This window comes from Schistocerca gregaria, chromosome 5 (assembly GCF_023897955.1).
Source record: "Schistocerca gregaria isolate iqSchGreg1 chromosome 5, iqSchGreg1.2, whole genome shotgun sequence".
NCBI classification, from domain to species: domain Eukaryota; kingdom Metazoa; phylum Arthropoda; class Insecta; order Orthoptera; family Acrididae; genus Schistocerca; species Schistocerca gregaria.
Window position 1 is genome coordinate 275,806,322 of NC_064924.1, and position 17,626 is coordinate 275,823,947.

General features: G+C 38.3%; 1 protein-coding gene across 8 annotated transcripts in view; it reads left to right on the forward strand.

Moving 5' to 3' along the window:
• Nucleotides 1–17,626, forward strand: part of LOC126273178 (uncharacterized) — a 131,571-nt gene that overhangs the window by 84,936 nt on the left and 29,009 nt on the right. For all 8 annotated transcript variants that reach the window (XM_049976669.1, XM_049976668.1, XM_049976667.1 and 5 more), the window contains 3 exons: nucleotides 2,960–3,113; nucleotides 10,949–11,108; nucleotides 11,200–11,396. In XM_049976669.1, the coding sequence (XP_049832626.1) occupies nucleotides 2,960–3,113; nucleotides 10,949–11,108; nucleotides 11,200–11,396 (511 nt within the window). The remainder of the gene's footprint in view (nucleotides 1–2,959; nucleotides 3,114–10,948; nucleotides 11,109–11,199; nucleotides 11,397–17,626) is intronic.

Below are 17,626 nucleotides of genomic sequence, written 5' to 3' on the forward strand. Positions count from 1 at the left end.
GGACCAGTGCAAAATGTCATTGTGGCCACTCTTAGTTGTGTTTGTTGCGATTTTTTTGAAATGCCCAAAAAGAAATACTAAGCTGATCTGTTTGTCAAAGTCTAGTTCATCTTTCATGGTTGTGCTCGTGGTTAATGTGTGTGAAGTTTTGTTTACACCCAGACAGGTTTCAGCAATTTCGTGCTAGGTTTAGTGGGTTTATTTGTTTATTTTCATTTTGCAAACTTGTTATATGTTAACCTCTAAATAAACTTTTTGTACAAAATTTTTATATTTGGAAAATGGACAATTGCTGTCCAATATTATATGTTAGTTTTCCTTACAGCAGAGAACTGAGATATATGTATCAGTGAGTTGAGGCATTCTATATTGTTCATTTATGATATGTATAAAGGTTCTTGTTTGATGATAAATGTCAAAATAGAGTTGATGTGTGCATTTGTTTATATGAACGTATTGATTTTTTATGCTGGTAGCTTGAGATCTACTATGTACACTACTGGCCATTAAAATTGCTAAACCAAGAAGAAATGCAATTGATAATCGGGTATTCATTGGACAAATATGTTATACTAGAATTGACATGTAATTACCTTTTCACGCAATTTGGGTGCATAGATCCTGAGAAATCTGTACGCAGAACAACCACCTCTGGCTGTAATAACGGCCTTAACACGCCTTGGCATTGAGACAAACAGAGCTTGGATGGCATGTACAGATACAGCTGCCCATGCAGCTTCAACACGATACCACAGTTTATCAAGAGTAGTGACTGGCGTATTGCGACGAGCCAGTTGCTCGGCCACCATTGACCAGATGTTTTCAGTTGGTGAGAGAACTGGAGAATGTGCTGGCCAGGGCAGCAGTCGAACATTTTCTGTATCCAGAAAGGCCCGTACAGGACCTGGAACACGCGGTCATGCATTATCCTGCTGAAATGTAGGGTTTCGCAGGGATCGAATAAAGGGTAGAACCACGGGTCGTAACACATCTGAAATGTAACCTCCACTGTTTAAAGTGCCGTCAATGCGAACAAGAGATGACCTGACGTGTAACCAATGGCACCCCGTACCATCACGCCAGATGATACGCCAGTATGACGATGACGAATACACACTTCCAATTTGCGTTCACCGCGATGTCGCCAAACACGGATGCGACCATCATGACGCTGTAAACGGAACCTGGATTCATCCGAAAAAATGAACGTTTTGCCATTCGTGCACCCAGGTTCGTTGTTGAGTACACCATCGCAGGCACTCCTGTCTGTGATGCAGTGTCAAGGGTAACCGCAGCCACGGTATCCGAGCTGATAGTTCATGCTGCTGCAAACATCGTTGAACTGTTCGTGCAGATGGTTGTCGTCTTGCAAACATTCCCATCTGTTGACTCAGGGATCGAGACATGGCTGCACGATCCATTACAGCCATGCGGATAAGATGCCTGTCATCTTGACTGCTAGTGATATGAGGCCATTGGGAGTTTTTGGTGTTGTTGGTATTTTTTCCTTTGTTCATGTTGCGGTAAAACACCCATTTCTTCTGCTGTTGTCCTTACACATGCATTTTCTATTGGTTGTATACCCTATCGTCAAGTATGCTTACTTACTAGTCTCCTTGTTTTTTTACCTGAAGAATGGATATGCAGTTAAGAGAATTTGCGTTTCTTCCAACATCTTGCTGTCATCTTCTTGTAGCTTGTTCACATTTCCTCCCTCTCTCTCTAATGAATTTTGCTCTTTATTTTTGAGATATTAACTGCAAACTGACAATCTGACTGCTGGTTTCATACGTAGATTAACTTTCAGGAAACACATTTCTATATAGGCTAGGAACAAAAACGCTCCTAGTAAACGTGTTATTTAGAGGTCGTGGGTGACAGAGAGAGGAAATTGTTTTAGTGTGGTGGGACACAATCTCTTTCTTCCCCTTGTGAAAAAATAACTTAAAATTGAATGCAAAAGGTAATGCAAATATAATAGTTTTAGAGGTTTAGATGTGTCATAGATGATATTAAAAAATTCTTCTATACAGAGAGCTGGCCGTTTTTCACAAATTGGACTGTGGACAGTAGCAGTGAAATTCCTCCCCATTTCTTCTGTCCATAGCTAACTCCGCATGGCTTTGTTAGTTGTATTTTCTTGTCAGCGGTAGATATAGCCTTTAAATAATAAAAGTTCCATTTTGTTCTTGTTTTCTAGAAATTTCACTCAGCATCTCGTTTTTTCACATGACTGCCATTACACCATTATTATCTTCATTGTATTCATGTTTGTCAACATCTAAATTCTCACTTTTAGATAGTTCATTATTTGTCCATAAACTCATGCTACTCTGATTCATTTACGTTTTACAGCTGTTCACATTTTACATCATTCAGCATTCTCTTATTAATAGCCATTATATGAGTAAAGAGGCCACGAATAACAATGACCAAAAGTGGGCAACCTACAGAGAGACTGGAACTGCTACTGATGCAGTTAAAAAAAATTAACTAAATTTTTGAGTGTGTGTAGAAATAAACAAGCAGGGGACTGCTTGTTATTGATGAGCTGTTAAGTCCATGTTTGAGCAGAACTTTTGCTCCCTATACCAAACTAGTGATACCTCAAAGGTCTCATTTTTTCACCAAAAAATATGCCTTTTTTATGAGATGCAGACAAACTACAAATGAGATGGCAAAAACTGCAGGAACCATTTAACACTGCTTTTGAGAAAAGTTTGCTCTTTTTTTTATTTTTCATTGGCAGCCAACATGTAAACCAATTGATAACAAATTTGTATTAATTTATCATAAAATGTATATGGAACCTTTAACTGGATTGAGTTTACAAGTGTTAAATTTGCAAAGCTTTTTGAAGGGTTGGTACTTTCATCTTGTCTATGTTACTGTTTGTGAATTTGTTTCAAGATGAAGACAATGGTAGTGTTAACTGGGATTTTGTCATCATGTGTTACAGGAAGAAGACCATGTTGGTTATTCAGATGGAAGTTTCAATGGCCGCAGATACTTTCACTGTAGACCAGGAAAAGCTATGTTTGTGCCACTGAATAGTTGTCAGAAAGATGGGAGGTTTCAGGAACCACATGTGTCAGTTGACTCAAGAATAAAAAGTAAGTTCTGTTGTTCAGTTCATTCAACATTTCAGGAAATTCTTGAAATCACTGAAATGGAAAGGCTAGACTGTACGTCCCTTCATCTCTTTAGGTGCTGCTCTCAGTACTGCTGATAATGACACTTAAAATAGAAAATGTTCTTGTAGTGTTGAAAACAATAACATCTTTCTTCATGGACAAATAACTATTGCTCTGGAGAGGTTGGAAGGAGGGAGGGCAGACCGCTCGGGCCCTATAGTATGGGGGACCAACATGTTACAAACATGGAGTATACTTCCTAGGAGGTATATCAGTGATGTGGCTTCATGTAGAATCAATCTTGGGAGGTGATGATGGAAAAGGTGATGGACATGTCAGTTAAAATGTGTACTTGGAACAATTTTATTTGTATGCAAGAAATCCATTTCTTAATATTTGATTCACCTCGACTGTAGATTGTCAGTTACGACAACTTCTTTTCCATATCCAGCTAGTCACACTGAATGGCTTGTACTACCTGTTCATTGAATTTGTTATTGAGGCTTCTGAACTCAATGTTTGACTAAGGCAATGAGTAAAATTCTGATAACCTATGTGTAGTGTCACATTGTATGTTGCAATACTTAATGTTGACAGTAGAAAAACTTGGTTTCAACTTTAAGAAGCAGTAGAATCTGGTGATACAGATAGTTGATAGTGTGGAGAAAGTCAGCCACATTTTGGGTTTGGTTTATTAATTGTAAATGCACTGTTACTAGTTTTAAACTTATACGTTGATCCTCAGGCAGCTTTTCTCAGAACACACAGTACTTTGGTTTGCAGGTGAGTTATTGTAGGATAAATAAAAATTCACAATTTCAAAACTGATAAAGATTGTACTACATTCTCGTGTTAGAATGCTACTTGGATCTTGGATGAAATTGATCACCTGGAACATTTGTTTTCAGCATCGCCCCCCCCCCCCCCCTCCCCGTTTTGTTTTTCAAAGAATAACACCCATGTTGTTGTTGCTGTCCATTTTTTCACATACTCTCATTGCTATTCACATAAATTCAAATTCATACACGTTTTATAAGTGAATAAGGTTAGATCAGGTGAAAACAAATACGGAGTAGTTAACAAGGTAAATAAAAAATTAATTGGAATTTAGGAATTTACAACATTACTGACTTACTTTTTATAGCTTTGATATAAAATACGGTTATGAAAGTGTGTAAGATCTCAAGTACAACTTAAATAGTGCTCTTAGAACTATGCTACTAAATGACTGTACTGTCATTTCCTAACTTGGTTTGCAAACCCCCAGGGGGTTCGGGTTCACCAGAACTCTCTTCCCCCCCCCCCCCCCCCCTCCCCATAATGGTAGGTTTCAGGGTTGTGCTTATTACTGTTTCCATAGTGTCTGCTGTTAATAAAAAAATGTTCCTTGTTACATATTGTAACATTGGGAATTTATCTCATTATTACAACAATAAATTATTTACCACAAATGCCTGATTTACAATTATGTAACAACACTAGGAATGCATTTCATTTTGTTACAGTGTAAATTTTGTCTTCCAGCTTCTTTGTGCTCTAACTATACTAACAACAGTACCGTGATCCCACTAAGGTATGGTTAAATGGCAGGCAAGCCTTTGGTTTTCAACAACAGCCTACTTCTTCTGTCCTTATGGCAAATGCAGTAAGTTGTCAGTTGTGGATCAGAATTGTTTCCGTTCATATTAAAATGGATAATTGGTTGAAAAGTGGAAATTTGCAAGGGAAACAGGGTTTAACAAAATCAAAAGTTAGTGTTGTGTCAACAGGTCATTCTGCTTCTAGGGATGTGTGTCAACCTAACAAAAGTGAACTGGATGTAAAGGAAAGTAAGTACAAACATAATTACATTAGGTTTGGAGTTCCACATATAGGTGACAAGTGCTGTTGTTTGTTGTGACATTCTTGGTAGCAGTATTCTGAAACCTTCTCTACTCGAACACCATTTATGAAGTAAACACTCCACACACATAAACAAATCTGCTGTCTTTTCTTTACATGAAAAGCTAACGAATGGAAAAATGATGTAAATGCTTTTGTATCTGGTGGACTGTATGAAAGACATTCAGTAATGTAAAATCAATGACTTAATAGACACACAGGCAGAGAAACTTTACTTGTAGTAGAGTGTGGAAAGTACCTTCTTTTGGAAAGGATTATTAGTCAGATCAATCTAATCATTGATGGTATGATCAGGGAAGTGGTTCTCTCTCTCTCTCTCTCTCTCTCTCTCTCTCTCTCTCTCTCTCTCTCTCTCTCTGTGTGTGTGTGTGTGTGTGTGTGTGTGTGTGTGTGTGTGTGTGTTGCTATTTCTTCTAAGAGATTCATATTGGCTCCCTAATTTAATAGGTGTAATAACCTCATGTTGTTTCTCACTGAAGTTTTTCTTCAGCAGTGTGGGCTACAAATGTTTAACCAGGTAAACTCCAAAGTCCTTGAGTTGACTAATTGATTGGTGTTGTCAGTTAAACCAATATAATTTGATTTCTGTGGCAGGACTTGTAGTGAACTGCTGAGACTATCTGTACACAAAGAAGTTTCATAGAATTTAGAATTTGTGGTTTTTATTCATGAAAGAAGTGTCTTAACTATAATGTCTGCGAATTTTTATCAGTTGTTAGATTGTGCTCAAGACCATGTTCATGTTAGAATTTTTTCTGTCTCAGTCCATTTGGCATTTGGTGATAGGGGAGGGGGGTTGACAATCTATGCTGCTGTTCACACTCCTGTTGTGTTAACTCTTAATGCCTGTGCAAGACAAAGAGCAGAAACGGAAAACTTCAAAGTACCATTTTTTATTTTATGTATTTAATTCCCCAAAACTGCATTGTCATTGCTGTTGTGTTCTTGGTACTCTCTTGCATGTTCCTAGTCTTTATCCAGGTGTCAAAATGGAGAAAGTCTTTCAAACATAGGTTAGTAAATGGCACATTGTCTTTGCACCAAGCTGTGCACATCTTTGGAGTTACAAAATTTACAAGGTTTGAGAAGCAGTTTTTGTTGAGTCTCCGGTTCTACTAGTTAAAAACCTAACACTGTATTTCTGTACTTGTATCATCACAAATAAAACATAGTGCCTCAGTATTAGTGGAACATGGTGTAAAAACTTTCTTCCTGCTATTTGTCAGAAAACTGACATTTTTGTGATCGTGGCTATGTGCATAATAAAAGTTTATTCTTGCAGAGAAGAAAACAGCACCCAGCCTCTTTTAATAATGCTATATATATGTACACAAATAGCACTGTGCTGGGCACACTTTCAGTGAGGTGTCTGAATATCTGTGGAGGAATAGCAGCCTAGTCTTCCATGAGTGCTGAAACTGGATAAGGTAGTGATGTTGGGCAATGCATCTTGAGCAAATTTGACATTCTAACTCATCCCCAAGTTGCTCCACTGGTTTCAGGTCGGGACTCTGAACAGACTAGTCCATTTCAGAAATTTTATTGTCCATAAAACATTGCGTTGAGGTGCTACTTTATAAGAGGTTGCATTATGTTGGTGATATAAAACAGTCATCTCCAAACTACCCTTCTGCTATATGCTGTACACAATGTTGTAAAATATGTTCACATGCTTCCACATTTTATGGAAGCACAGTAAGAAAACCACACCCTAACCACGAAGAATACCACCACACCATAACACCACCTCCTCCGTACTTCACTTTTTGTGCTACACATGACGGCAGGTAACATTCTCCATGCCTTTGCCAAATCCAAACCTTCCCATTGGATTGCCACAGGGTACAGCATGGTTAATCACTCCAAATTGCTCATTTCCAGTCATCCACTGTCCAGTGGGGTCACTCTTTACATCACCTCAAGCGCCACTTAATACAGACTGCAGAAGTAATTGACCTATGAGGAACTGCTCGACTATTTTAAACCATTCTTTTTGAATACCTAAGCAGTCTCTGTGCTGTGCTGTTGGCAGTACTTTGGAAGACATGACTGATTCTTTCTACCAACTTCATGCAGTTTTTTTTTTTTTTTTTTTTTTTTTTTATAACAACCCAATGAAATGTTCAATTATCCCAGTCCATCACCGCCTGAGGTCTGTTGGTGTTGTTTTAGCTGTGCTTGCTCCTTTATATTTCCACTTCACAATCATATCACCAACAGTACATTGGGCAGCTTTAGAAGGACTGAAATGTCCATGATGGATTTGTTACTCAGTTGACATCCAGTGATTTGTTCACATTCAAAGTCACGGATCTCTCCTGCCCAACCTATACTGCTGTTACTGCTTCTCCACCAACAACACAATACTCCCCACCTGCTTTTATGCTGGTGGGTCTACTTCTTGTGACATGTAGTGGTCAATTCCACATTACATGGTGATGTTGGCATACATTTGGTCAGATATTTTATACAAAAGTATATCAGTAATAGAATTCAGAAATTGTTGAGTGAGTATAATCTTCTTTTAATTATCAACTCTTCAAATCACCATTAAAAAGATGTTCACAGGAATGAATTACATTATTTAGTAACCTATTATAGAACTGATTTCCAGCTGCAGTTGGCTGATCTGTGGCTCTTGCATCACTAAGGATCATATGATGATCACATCTGGTTTGTGTTCTGTAATTATGATTTTTCTATTTGTTACACTTATTTCAGCATTTAATCTAATCTTATCCTCACAACCCCTATCTGAGCAATATATATTCCTAGAGTCATCATGTAAAGCTGCTTCGTGAAACTTTGTTAGTAGACTTTCTCGGGGTAGTTTACGTCCATCTTCAAGAGTCTGCAAGTTGCGTTTTGTCACCATCTATGTGCACTTTCCTGTGGGTCAAACAAACCTATGACCATACATGCTGCCCTCCTTCGTATACATTCAGTTTTCCCTGTTAGTCCTATTTAGTACAGGTCCCACCTTTTAGCAATATTCTAGGATGGGTAACACGAGCAATTTGTAAGGTATCTCCTTTTTAGACTGATGGTATTTCCCCAATATTCTACCAGTAAATTGAAGTCTACCACCTGCTATACCCATGAATAAACCAATGTGATGATTCCATTTCATATCCATAAAAAGTGTCACAACCAGGTATTTGTATGCGTTAACTGTGAATTATTGATATTATAACCACAGGGCACCACATTTTTTCGTTTTGTGAAGTGCACAGTTCTACATTACTGAACATTTGAACCAGGCTGCCAATCTTTGTACCACTTTAAAATCTTACAAAGTCTGACTGAATATTTACGCAGCTTCTTTCAGGCTGTGCTTCATTTTAGATAACTGCATAATATGCAAAAAGGCTAAGGTTACTGTTAATATTGTCTGCAAGGTCAGTAATATAAAACATGAACTTGTAAGTTAGGGGGATTGGTATAACATCCTGAGTTCTCCCTGGTCTCCATCTACTTTCTACAGGACATGTAGATCTACCATTGACACTCTAATCACAGTCAAGTGGACAAGTACTTTCTGCAGAGGAGACATATCCACAGGAGAGGATAGTAGTTGAGTTATCTCTGGTACCACAAGTACATGACTTATGGGAGCTCTTCCAACACACCAATTTGCAGTATCTGCTAAGTGTTTTGGAGTCATGGCGATTTCCAGCTGCTTAAGAACATAAAATAACTCATCCAGTGTTCAAGAACAACATTCACAGTGGGCCTGCCCTGTGGCTGGTGCAATGTATTCCAGGACGGTGAAAAAATTAGTTAAGCCTGCTGACTATCTTTTAATCTGTTGAGCTAAAAAATACTAGTTCTCAATAAGAATTGAAGCAAATAACCCAAAATGAGATTTCTCTTAAGGCAGTAAAAATTAATAGTTTCCTAACACCTTGTGATGTTATATATAGTTGTTAACAAACTCAAAAATAAAGTTAATTTAGGATAAATTGGTTCAATATCTGCTATAGTAACAGCAACACAGTGAAAAACTTGAAAATGCAAAATGTTCCTTATCATACCTGGTAAATCACTTGTATGTGTTGAGGATATTTGAAGTCCTGTTAACAATACATTGGGGCACACCCATTGTTACACTTATTTCTGCTGAACGTTCACTGTCCAGTACAACATACTGGCTTCTATTAGTCAAATCTTCTTTGAAGCAGTCACTGTTCAGCAAGGGCACTGGATATGATTGTATTGTTATTAGTAGTCTACCTTGTGGTACAATGTCAAATGCCTTTTGGAAACCTAGGAAGAGACAATCTTCCTGTTCATCTGCAACTGCATTTGAAAGATACCATTTATGAATAAAGCAACTTTGTGTCACTTGAGTAAAACACTACGGTCGCAGGTTCGAATCTTGCCTCGGGCATGGATGTGTGTGATGTCCTTAGGTTACTTAGGTTTAATTATTTCTAAGTTGTAGGCGACTGATGACCTCAGAAGTTAAGTTGCATAGTACTCAGAGCCATTTGAACTTGAGTAAAAGAAGGAGCAGTATTTTGTAACAGCATCATATGAGTTTTGTTTTAACATTTAAATGAGCAATTTTGTATTCTCGAGTCAGAAACATACGAATTTACAGTAGTCATACGAGATCAATCTTGGTGCAGGATGTAGGGCACAAAGGGCACTGAAGCATGTGGCTTGTGGTTTGTCCTTGTCAGGACATATCTTCTGTTATGAAGCCCCATCTCTTGAGGTTGTCTCTGGATCGCCCAACTCCTGATCGTAATCTGTTTAATGATTTCCTTTCATTGTGCTCAGGTGGTAGTTCATCAGCTTTTGGCATCCATTCGTGCAAGTGAGGCATCGACTTCTTCCATAACTCCAGCCTTACCTTCTCTGGTGAAATGGTGAGCTTCTCGGATGTCCTCAGGAAGCTCTTTCAGGAGCTCAGCCATTGCTGTTGTGGATTATGTCTGTGCATGCTGTTCTGTTTCACTTTCAGTCTCTCCTGGTTAGCAGCCATTGCTCTGCGTGCCCATGGTGGCACTATTCCAGTCAGGTAGTAGAGCCTATCAGTTGGAATAGGTCCAGCAATCTTTGATCAACTTGCAGGTTTCATTGAGAGCAATGTCTACTTGTCTGGCATGAGATGACCTGTACGAGACTGGGGAATCATATTTGGCGTAGAAAAGCACAGTGCCATAGCAGAAGAGCGAATAGTTTGTGGATGTGAGCCCCACTGTGTCCCAGATAGTTTGCGAATTAGGTTGTTTTGAGTGTAGATTTTCATTTTCGTGTTCTTGCAGTGGGTTTCGAATGTCAAAGCTCTGTCGAGAGTGACTCCCAAGTATTTAGGGGTGTGATGATGTTAGAGTTGGACGCCTGACCAATTTGTAGCTCACAATTAACTTCCCTGTTCCTTACTTGAAAGGCATACACTTGTGTTTTCGAAGGGTTTGGTCTGAGTTGGTTCTGAATGTAGTAGTTTGACAGTGTTCTAATTGCAGTTTTCAGGTTTCTTTCCACTGTTTCAAAGCATGAACTCTGCGTAGCAAGGGCTAGGTCATCTGCATATAAGAATCTCCTTGCGCCCGAGGTCAATAGTTCGTCATTGGTGTGAATGGTGAAGAGAAGTAGAGCCAAGACACTTCCCTGAGGTAGACCATTTTTCTGCACTCTCCAGCGACTGTGGTGTCCTTGAAATTCGACAAAAAACCTGTTGTTTTGGAGGAGGGTGCTGATTAGTCTGGCGTCGGCATTCTTGATCATATTGTATAATTTTGTGTGGAGTAACCGATGCTGGACAGTATCGTACCCTGCTGTGAGATCCATGAAGACCACACCCATTATGTGTTGGGCAATTGTATGTTACATTTCCATGCACAGTATTGTGTCTGTTCTCATTTGAGTTGCTGGAATTTTATAAAGTGATGTATGTGTTACAGGCTTTGGTCAGATTGATTGCCCTGTTATCCCTGGAGTTGTCCCACCACTAAGGTGGAAGGGCGATACAGAGTCCTTTTGTGGCAAGTTCAGGGGCATCCAGGGTCATCATAATTCGTGCTACTTAGATGCTACTCTTTTCAGTATGTTTACTTTTACCAGGTATGAATTTCTTCACTATTTAACTTGGTTACTTTGCACGCTTATTTACGTCTGTAATACATTAGAACATGTTTGAATTTTTTTTTTCCAGCGCCTTTGACAGTCTGTTGTTCAGACCTCCAACAGAGAATGATATCAAACAGTATGATGAAGTGCAGCGAGTTTTGAGGGAAGAAATCGTTAATCCCCTGCGGCAGAATCTCTATGTAAGAGCCGACAGAGTAATGAAGTTGCGGACTTTGCTTGAGAATTTAAGTTCAGTTACAGGGTTAACAAGTGAAGAGAAAGGTATGATGTTAATGTGACCCCTCTTTTTTGCTAACAACCACTATACTAAATGCTATGTAGATTTTTTAATTGGATGTAGATCTGCTTTGCACAACTCTGTATTGTGCCTCCTTAACCTAACACATCTTGACAGAATACCTATGCTTTTATTTCCATTTACATTACAAGCCTTCTTCTGTCATTCTCCTTAATTAGTTTCTTATTTCATACTGCTAATACTTGTACTGTTTTGAACTATTAATTTTTCTGTGCTGTCTGTGCTATAGATTGAAAGTATTCGTTTTTGCCAGATAGAATTCAGTTGTTTGAGATTGGTGGGCTTGTGGGAGGTCTGGAGAATTACAGGAACAAAACCACATACTCCACACCCACCTCCACCCTACCCCATGTCCCTTACTTCACTTTCCCTCCGCCTACATCCTCTTTCTATTATCTCCTCTTCCTCACTTTTGTCATTTTGTCACTCTCTCCCTGTCCCATCCTCTAAATCATCGCATATCATCGTGTATTGAACAAATTCACCAGTGTTGGGGCCATGTTGCGTTCTTGTCCCATGCCCCTGCTGACTCCCTTGTAGCAATCACAACTGTTAGCCATCCCCTTACCCATCCTCCTCCTCCTCCTCCTCCTCCTCCTCCTCCTCCTCCTCCTCCTCCTCCCCCTCCCCCCCCCCCCCCCCCTGTCCCCAGCAAAGCATTTATGAGAAAGAAATCTGTTGACATCTGATATAAATTAAAGTATTGTTTGGAATTTAGCCATACATGAAAGTGAAACTTGGATGATAGACAGTTTGGGCAAGAAGGGGTTCGAAGCTTTTGAAATGTATTGTTACAGTATAATGCTGAAGATTAGATGGGAGATGGGTAGGTTGAGTTACTAATGAACAGGTATTGCATCAAATTGTGGAGAAAAGAGCTTTCTGATACAATTTGAATTAAAGAAGAGATAGTTGATGGAATAAATCTTGAGACTTAGAAGCATAGTTGATTTAGGAGTAAAGGGAAGTTTATATGTTTTCTTTCATATCCTATCCTCTATATCCAGCCACTTGCCTGGTTGGAAAAATTTGGCACTTTTCCAATTTTGCAGGCAAACAACCATACCAGCATGTAAGCTTCCAAAAGTATTTTAAAGATTCTACAAGCTCTGGTCTATCTGAGGCGGGTGTGAGAGTAAGCCCAATATTTACCTAGGTGGATGTGGAAAACTGCCTAAAAGCCACATACAGGTTGGTTGGCACACTGTCCTCCCTCGTTCACTTGCTTGGTTTATTTGATCTGGAGCCAATGTGCATCCCTGTGTCCTTGAAGTAGACACATTAACATGCTTGGGTTTCAGGCATGTGAGAATTGAAACATTCAGCAGAGTAAAATGAAAGTGTGTTGTAGTATTAGTGCAGATATGGAGAGACTGTCATAGAATAGACTATGTGTGGAGAGAGTTGTCACAACAATGGGCTGACATTGGTGAAAATTGCAACACAAAAAAGGATACTTGTGTCTGAAATATTGCAACACAAAAAAGGATACTTGTGTCTGAAATATTGCAACACAAAAAAGGATACTTGTGTCTGAAATATTGCAACACAAAAAAGGATACTTGTGTCTAAAATGAAGTTTGATACCACAGATCAGGTGCATGGGAATGCCCAATTAATTAAGATTACAGAACTGTACACAATTTAAAACTTAAAGAAATCAGTATGGTGTGAAATGTCCACAACTTTGATACATCACTGAATAGAATCAGAGAGGTCGACAGAGATTTATTCCTGTTTTGTATGAAAGTCCACAAGATATGGTCAGGTTGCTGAATGACCATAATGAGGAAGTTGCTCACTGGTCATATCTAGAAAATGATCAGTAAGCAAATATGCCAGGGTAAAGTGCAAGTCAGGGAAGTAATGGTATATAATGTGACAGTTCAATAAACTTCTAACAGAATTTACAAAATGTATATTTTTGAATAAAAGTAACAGTAACATTAGAACTTCTTTTAGTCTTGAAAAGTACACGTTTGAACCATTCTCTACTTTCTTTCTATTTCTACACAGTGTGACTTTTTAAACTCAAATTAATTACAGGAAAACTATTTGGAGCATTGCTCTCGTAACTGATAAACATAGCTCGTTAGACATTGTATACGTGAAAATAAAATAAAATGTTAATCTTGTTATACTACCAGTCATCATTAACGTTATTGAAAAATATTGTGCAATATGTTGAAACTTTTCACACTTGCTCCCCCACTCATGTGATTTCCCTATTCGTACCACACCAAGTATTGATACAGTTCAGTAACTGCATTGTGCTATAGGCCCTTAAACTTTACTCACAAAACAATATTAACCTATTTTGTTCCTTTTTGTAATATGTTCCCATTATTGTTACTGCTAGCATCATATTGTGTCCTTGGGATCCTTCTGTAAGTTCTCCATGTTGCTTCTTCCATTCTTGTACGTCCATGACTTGTTCAATAAGACTGTGGTTAATTGATCAGTATCCTATACATTTATCAAAATCGACCAAGTATTCCCTCCCAATCAACTCACTTTCAGTAGGACAGACAAACTCTTTAGGCTTTATTACATTGTTACATTCCTTTTAAAATACCAGGAGGAGGAAAACAAGTTATGTTTAGGAAAAAGGTAATCACTCACTGTATAAACTCTGATTAAAATTACTCGGTGATTAACAAATGGCAGTGGTGGGTGTCAACAAGGGATCTCAGATCGATTCCATATTCCTAGATTTCCAGAAGGCTTTTGATACCGTTCCTCACAAACGACTGTTAACCAAATTGCGTGCATATGGAGTATTGTCTCAGTTGTGTGACTGGATTCGTGATTTCCTCTCAGAGAGGTCGCAGTTTGTAGTGACAGACGGTAAATCATTGAGTAGAGCAGAAGTGATATCTGGCGTTCTGCATGTAGTGTCATAGGCCCTCTGCTGTTCCTAATTTACATAACTGATCTAGGTGATAATCTTGGCAGCCCCCTTAGATTGTTTGCAGATGGCGCTGTAATTTACCGTCTAGTAAAATCATCAGATGATCAATTCCAATTGCATAGTGATCTAGAGAGAATTTCTGTATGGTGTGAAAAGTGGCAATTGGCACTAAACAAAAAAATAGTGCGGGGTCATCCACATGGGTACTGAAAGAAATCTGATAAATTTTGGTTATACGATAAATCGCACAAATCTAAGGGCTGTCAATTTGATTAAATACCTAGGAATTACAAATATGAGCAACTTAAATTGGAAAGACCACATAGATAATATTGTGGGGAAGGCGAAACAAAAGACTGCGCTTTGTTGGCAGAACACTTAAAACATGTGACAAACCCACTAGAGACAGCCTACATTACACTTGTCCGTATGCTGCTGGAATATTGCTGCGTGTTGTGGGATCCTTACCAGGTAGGATTGATGGACGACATCGAAAAAGTGCAAAGAAGAGCAGCTCATTTCGTGTTAGCGCGCAATAGGGGTGAGAGTGTCACTGATATGATATGCAAGTTGGGGTGGCAGTCACTGAAACGAAGGCGGTTTTCTATTTACCAAATTTCAATCACCAAATTTCTCTTCCGAATGCTAAACTATTTTGTTGACACCCACCTATGTAGGGAGAAATGATCATCATAATGAAATAAGAGAAATCAGAGCTTGAAGGGAAAGATTTAGGTGTTCCTTTTTCCCATGCACCATTCGAGAGTGGAATGGTAGAGAAATTGTATGAAAATGGTTTGATGAACCCTCTGCCAGGCACTTAAGTGTGAATTGCAGAGTAACCATGTAGATGTAGTGTAATAGGCTGTTTTGGGTCAAGTCCTGTTCCACTAGTGAAGAATTGTCGCATCAGCTAAAGACATTTGCGATGTTTAAGTAAGGTAGGGGAGTCCAATATGAACAGACCTTTTGTGTGTACTGCCTCTGTTCCTAGAGAGGGGGCATAGGAGGAAGGATGTAGCCTAGTGTGTGGAAGCCGGGAGGATGCTGACTACTTTCTGGGCATTTAGTACGCAGTCTATGGCCCCAGGACAAATGAGATTATGGAGTCTCTTAGGAGAAAAACAGATTGTTCTTTGATTGTAATGTAATAAAGCTCATGTAGTACTGTTAGACAGAGGCTTCCCATAGAGAAAGAAGGTGTTAGTGTCATCTTAATGGACTTAATTGCATATGCAGTTATGCAATAAACATCTGGAAACAGTTGGTCAAAAGTGAAAATGCATGTTCAGTCGTCTTTTGATAATTTGGTATAAGTCGTTAGCCGGAAAGCTTTAGCTTTTAACTAACTAAAATGACCAACATCCAAATTGATACTTTTTTTTACTGTATATGGTGACAGTGTTTTTGGAGAAAAATTAGAAAGAATAGCATTAATGACTTAGAATTTGCTAAATAGACAAAGAGCACATATATCAAGAAGATAAGAATTGCTACAGGGGCAACAAGAAAAGAAGCAACAATACAGAGCCATACAGTTAGTTGTGAATTTAAATTGTAAATTGTTAGCGAATATCATCAATATTGCAGAGTTATTTGACATGAAAAAGGGATAAATCCCATTCAAATTACTAAGAAGAATTTGAACAGAGATCTTATCTGCAAGACACTGAAGTCATTGCTACTGTAGCATGTTCGTGCTACAGATACAGCAGAATGCAACAACCCAGGGCTATCTTTGACTACTGAAGGTATATAGTCGCCTAATTACAGTCTACAAGCACCAACAGCATGCTGTCATTAGCTGGCAGAAGCAGCAACCATTTGACGAGATATTACACACTGTGAGCATTGAATTTTGTCATAGTGTATGTGTGAGTGGATTTTTTCTTATGCCTATTGCATCACATAACATGACTTCGGAAACAAACGAGCAAAATACTTTAGTTGCTAAAGCAAGAGCTAGCTGATAATTATAAACAGTTAATGGAAAGCATTAATCAAACATTAGAAGAAACTAGTACTCTCATAACAGGTTTAAATGATTAATTGAAAGAAAATAATGACAATAATAAAAAAAATGGTTTGTCACCTTAAACACTAAATTTGAGACTTCGAGCACAAATTTCAAAATGTTGTCTTTGACGTTAAGGAGTTCAGAGGAATGCAAAATATGATATGATACAAGGAGGAAATTTCTGATGCGAATATGCAGTTAGACACACTTAACTCTTTTGGAAGCTCAGCTTCAAAACTTCTGTAAAAGATACCATCAGTTTACAGAATAGCTCGACCACCTTGAAAGGTAAGACTACACATTGCTAAGAAGAATTTTAAAAACTTTGAAAATAACATGCAAAATGAACAAATTGGATATGGTTGTTGTTTACCTGTGGATCTGGTAGATGATTTGTCGAAACAGTTCGCCTAAGTTTAAGCCCAAAGGAAAGTTGTCCCCATTTATTTCTTAAGAGTATTTAATCATCACTTAGTAAGTGGAGTGATCACAAGAAGATAGATTTCACGTTATGACATTTATCCAGAGATGCAGCAGAAAGCAGTACTGCTCATTCTGATGATTTTAAATCATGGGAGATTTCCAGGACAAGTTTAAGAGGAAATAGAAGCTAACATTACATGTTTTAGATCCAAAGTACTAAAATAGTTCATTGGTACACAAGAAATATATCAAATTGCATTAACTGTAGCGAAGTATTTAGATGCTGTATTGGATGAAACTCCCTTAGTTGTAAAGTGTTGAAATGTAGAGTGCCATACTGTCCTAAAAGAAATATGGTGTAGAGGATTGTTGAATGTAGGAGATTTACTATCCTATATTGAAGGCTAGACACTAAATACAGACAATAATTAAATGCAGCAAGACCAGGAGAGAAACAGTAATAATACAAACTGGTAACCATGTAAAAGTTCAGGTACATTTAGTAAAAGAAGGAAAATAATTACAGCAGTTACGTGCTAACAGTACGAACAAAATAAAATCAGATGAAAATAACCAGGTTAAGTTGTCTCAGATGTTTGTATTTCAAAAGTAACATGACGACACAGGGTAATGCGCCACATACAGAGGTTATAAATACTAACCAAGATATGATGCAAAGTAGCTATTCTATGATTACCATGGAAAACAGAGAGAATCCTGTGTCCAGGGCCAAGACGTAGGATGTTACTGAACACCTTGCAACCCGTTTGTAGAAAAATACATAGTTTTCAGCAGAAAAATATCAATCAGGAGGTGTTTATTAGAGGAGGAACTCCATAATA